The 3,640-nt window shown below is 54.9% G+C and overlaps 1 protein-coding gene across 1 annotated transcript; it reads left to right on the top strand.

Moving 5' to 3' along the window:
• The first annotated feature begins 1,214 nt into the window (after positions 1-1,214).
• Positions 1,215-2,218, top strand: LOC125512857. Its single transcript, XM_048677929.1, has one exon. The coding sequence runs from the start codon at positions 1,332-1,334 to the stop codon at positions 1,839-1,841; it is 510 nt and encodes a 169-aa protein (XP_048533886.1). The 5' UTR covers positions 1,215-1,331; the 3' UTR covers positions 1,842-2,218.
• Positions 2,219-3,640: the final 1,422 nt, after the last annotated feature.

Below are 3,640 nucleotides of genomic sequence, written 5' to 3'. Positions count from 1 at the left end.
TGCTGTGTCGTCAGTGGTTGTGTGGTAACGGAAGATCATGCAAAATAACACAGCACAAAGTAACATATGCCGATATGAGCCTGCATATGCATGTGGCCAGGGTCAGTGCAGAAGCACGCGGCTGTAATTAAGCTCAAGTAATTATAATCGCGAGGATTACCTTAGCCATTAACTGACGCATGTTCCGAGGGTAGCTTGTCGATCACGATCTTTCCACATCCGGCCCTTCACGGTGAAAATACACCCACCGAAGCGCAAAAGGCAGGAGCGCGTGCCACCCAATGAAGAAGGCGAAAGTGAAACGGAGACATGGAGTGGCAGCGAAAGAGACGGCCACGTTCGTTCGATCGCCTCGTGTGGGTCGGCCGGAATCGACGGACGCCATACGGTAACAGCGATCGGAGCATCTTAACGCGGCGCAGCCGGCCGGGTCGCATGCACATCGCCGGCGGGCTCCACAATTCCTTCCTTCGCGCGGACTCCACGAACCAACGTACATGGGCGGGAGCGACTGAACAGATTCAGCGAGCGCCGATGGACACTTGCCATTACGACGACAGATGCTGCCGATGCCACTGTGTCGAACGTCCAGAGGTCGGCCGCGTTTCAAGCAACGGAGGCGATCCCACGGCCGGCGGCTGGCAGCTGCTGGCGCGTCCTGGTCGTGCCAACTTGGCCATGGTTCTGAACGTTCAGGTCCTTTCAGTGTGCTGCAAACGGTTTAATGACAGCAACGTGGCACAAGCCCACAACCGGTGGGATTGCGAAACAAAAAGAATTTGGACATTGCCCGATTTCTGAGCGAACCGGCACATGCGCTTTGTAATATGTGATTGCATCAGTGAAGACGCTCTTGATGAAGAGAGAAAGTTACGAATCAGTGCGGTTCACACGGAAACGACCACCATATGAAATAGTTCGAATATACTACTCCTTTGACATGACTATAATAGGAGCAAGATGCTGGTCTGTAATGCAAGAAATTGACCAGAATTTTGACACTGAAATCAGAAGTATTTCAAAGCAAGTTGGCATGCATGAGCCCAAAGAATATTCCCACCTGCTTTGAACCCAAGACCGGTTCCCCTGTGCTACCTGCCTACCCATAACCTCAGTTAGTTTTACTTTTAACTCGACCGAACTGCAGGTTTTCTCTGGCACTAAGTTCCCAAACTACCCCTCGTTCTGCCTTCCCGGCCTATAAAATGAGGCCAACCGGCTGCCATCTCCGGTTACCCAAACCGGCAGCAAATCACCGGAGCTCAACTCACATACCAAGGCCACTCCTCTTCTCTGATTCCTAACCGCTCCACCGCCCTCGTCTAATCTCAATGGCAACGGCGGCTGCATCTCGGCCCAGCGGCCCCGTGCTTCTGACCCCCTTTCCCAACTACCAATCCGCCTCGCGCTCCCGTGTCAAGCTCTCCGCCGGCGGCTCGCCGGTCAAGTCCGTCAGCGCCCTGTCTCCCCCCTCCTCTCCCGTGGGCAGCGCCGCCAAGATCCGTCGGTCCTGCATGTGCTCCCCGACGAACCACCCCGGCTCGTTCCGTTGCAGCCTCCACAAAGACGGCAAGCAGGGGGCGGTCCCAGCCGTCAGCAGCAAGCCCGCCTCCCCGCCATCGCCGCCGCCCATCGGCAGCGGCTGCTCTAGGCGCATGGTAAACGTGCTAGCGCAGCGCGTTCCCATGGGCACCGGGCACTGGGCGCGCAGGGCGCTCGCGCCGTCTCCCACTGTACAGCAGCTGCAGCACAGGAAGCGCGCCGACCGGTTCCGTGCTGGGGCCAGCCGGCTCTCCGGCGTCTCCATGACCGACGGCCGCGCAGGCAGCATTAACCAGTGAAAAGACAACAACGTTGACATGCCGTAGCAAAGATACAAGTACATACTGCACAAACTGTTCCTGTACATAGGAAAGAAATTCCCCGAATAATCCCGACGCTGTATAGAAGATCGGTGGGGATTAGGCCGGCCCGGAAGGTTGAGTTTTAAGACCCAATTCCATTCCGGGCTGGTCAATTAGCTGTATATAGAGTGGCTGTACATAGAGTGAGCCTCTTCTTCCTCTCCGCTCCGCTGCACATAGAGCGACTTCTTCCTCTCTGCTCCACTTGTACATAGAGTGAGCTCTCGTCCTCTCTGCCTGCTAGCCGTGTATAAACCTTGATTTTGATTCTGGATACACATCAATACGTGAGTGGCAAATTGGAGACACATACATGCAGATCTGTCCCGTGACCGGAGGCTTATCCGGTCTTGCATGATTTGTTTGCCGCAACAACTCTCTGCTTCCGTTTCTGTTTCTGGAGTATGATGCATCTCCCCTGTTTCGTCTTTGGATAAGCTCCAGAGATCAGTGGCGTCTCGCCGTCGCTTGCTCCCCTCACGCGGCACCCGTGTCCCCGGACGGATCAGGCCACCATCTTGCAGCAGAGGAGAAACCCCCTGACTCCGGCGAAGTTTCTGTCAAGTTTCATGGCGCGGCTGATCAACAGAGGAGTTCTCTCCGTCCTGCTCGTGATATTTTTACTGTTTCTTCTAGAGAAAGTGGTTTATTTTACTGTTGAGCGGGGGACGGCGGAGCGGTTGGGATCCCCCAACCCATCAACTTGCGCAAGAAGATGATGGTGTTGGGAGACGGTTCTTGATCGGTTCTGTTTCTTGGCCAGATATCAGTTGATGGGCTCACCAATACTCATCGCCTTTGGACTGGCGCCATGTCTGTCAGTTGGCTCTTGTCTACTCTGGAGTATTGTGTGCGGTGTTTCTTTTTTCTTGACGAACGAGAAGTATCGGTGCCCTTTTCAGATGAACGAATGGAACGATGAACACACAATACATGTTATGCGGACAACCATGTGGAATGAATCAGTAGCAAGCTTCCGTTTACATATGCGTACATACGCTAGATGCGTTCAACAGCTGACAGGCGAAACCCAAGTGGAGTTGCTGGCAGTTTAATGTAGTAGTTTTAACGAACTCCTTGAATATTTGACGACCGAGTTGCTACGTACTGTTCCCACAACAAGCTCGTCAAATATCAGACGGGCACTTGCTTAAGAAGAAGCTCTGGAACGTCAGGTCAACAGAACGCACGACCCGGCGGAATAACTCGATCGCGACATGCGCGCGCCCAGCACCGTCGGAGGCCGGACTCGGTCGCGCCAGCGGACGCACAATTGGACTTGATCCGCGCTTCCAAAGGGTTCGGAGGAAGGCCGGTCTCTCTTGCCACTGACAAGAGCAGCAGTGATCTCTTGCCCAAGCGCCAGTGCACAGTCACTCGGGCTGAAAGCCGGAGAAGTTCAGTGCCGCCTGAACTGGGGAATCAATGGCTTATTTTCCAGCTTCTCCGGGCGGACGCGAGCGCGACCGGTAAGCCTGCCGTGGGGAAAAAGTAAGCCGAATTAGTAAAGCGGTGGTAAACGGCCTGCGCCGGAGGCAATGCATCAGAAAAGAGCGGACCGGCGGCGCCGCCGGGGAGCGCCATGTATACACGTGCGCCGGGGGGCTCTGATTCGGCGAGTGAGTAGCCATGAACGGTTGCGCGACGTCGGACAGTTGCATCGCACAACACAAAGCTGGGCGGGAAGACTCGATTCGGCGTGAATTATTGCTGGTTTCTTTTTGTCTTTGCAGATG

Source organism: Triticum urartu, chromosome 6, assembly GCF_003073215.2.
Source record: "Triticum urartu cultivar G1812 chromosome 6, Tu2.1, whole genome shotgun sequence".
Lineage (NCBI taxonomy): Eukaryota > Viridiplantae > Streptophyta > Magnoliopsida > Poales > Poaceae > Triticum > Triticum urartu.
Note: the sequence above shows the minus strand (reverse complement) of the source record. Positions and strands in the feature narration are given on the sequence as shown.

Coding starts and splice junctions, on each gene's coding strand:
- LOC125512857 (XM_048677929.1), top strand. CDS start 1,332: ATGGCAACGGCGGCTGCATCTCGGCCCAGCGGCCCCGTGCTTCTGACC.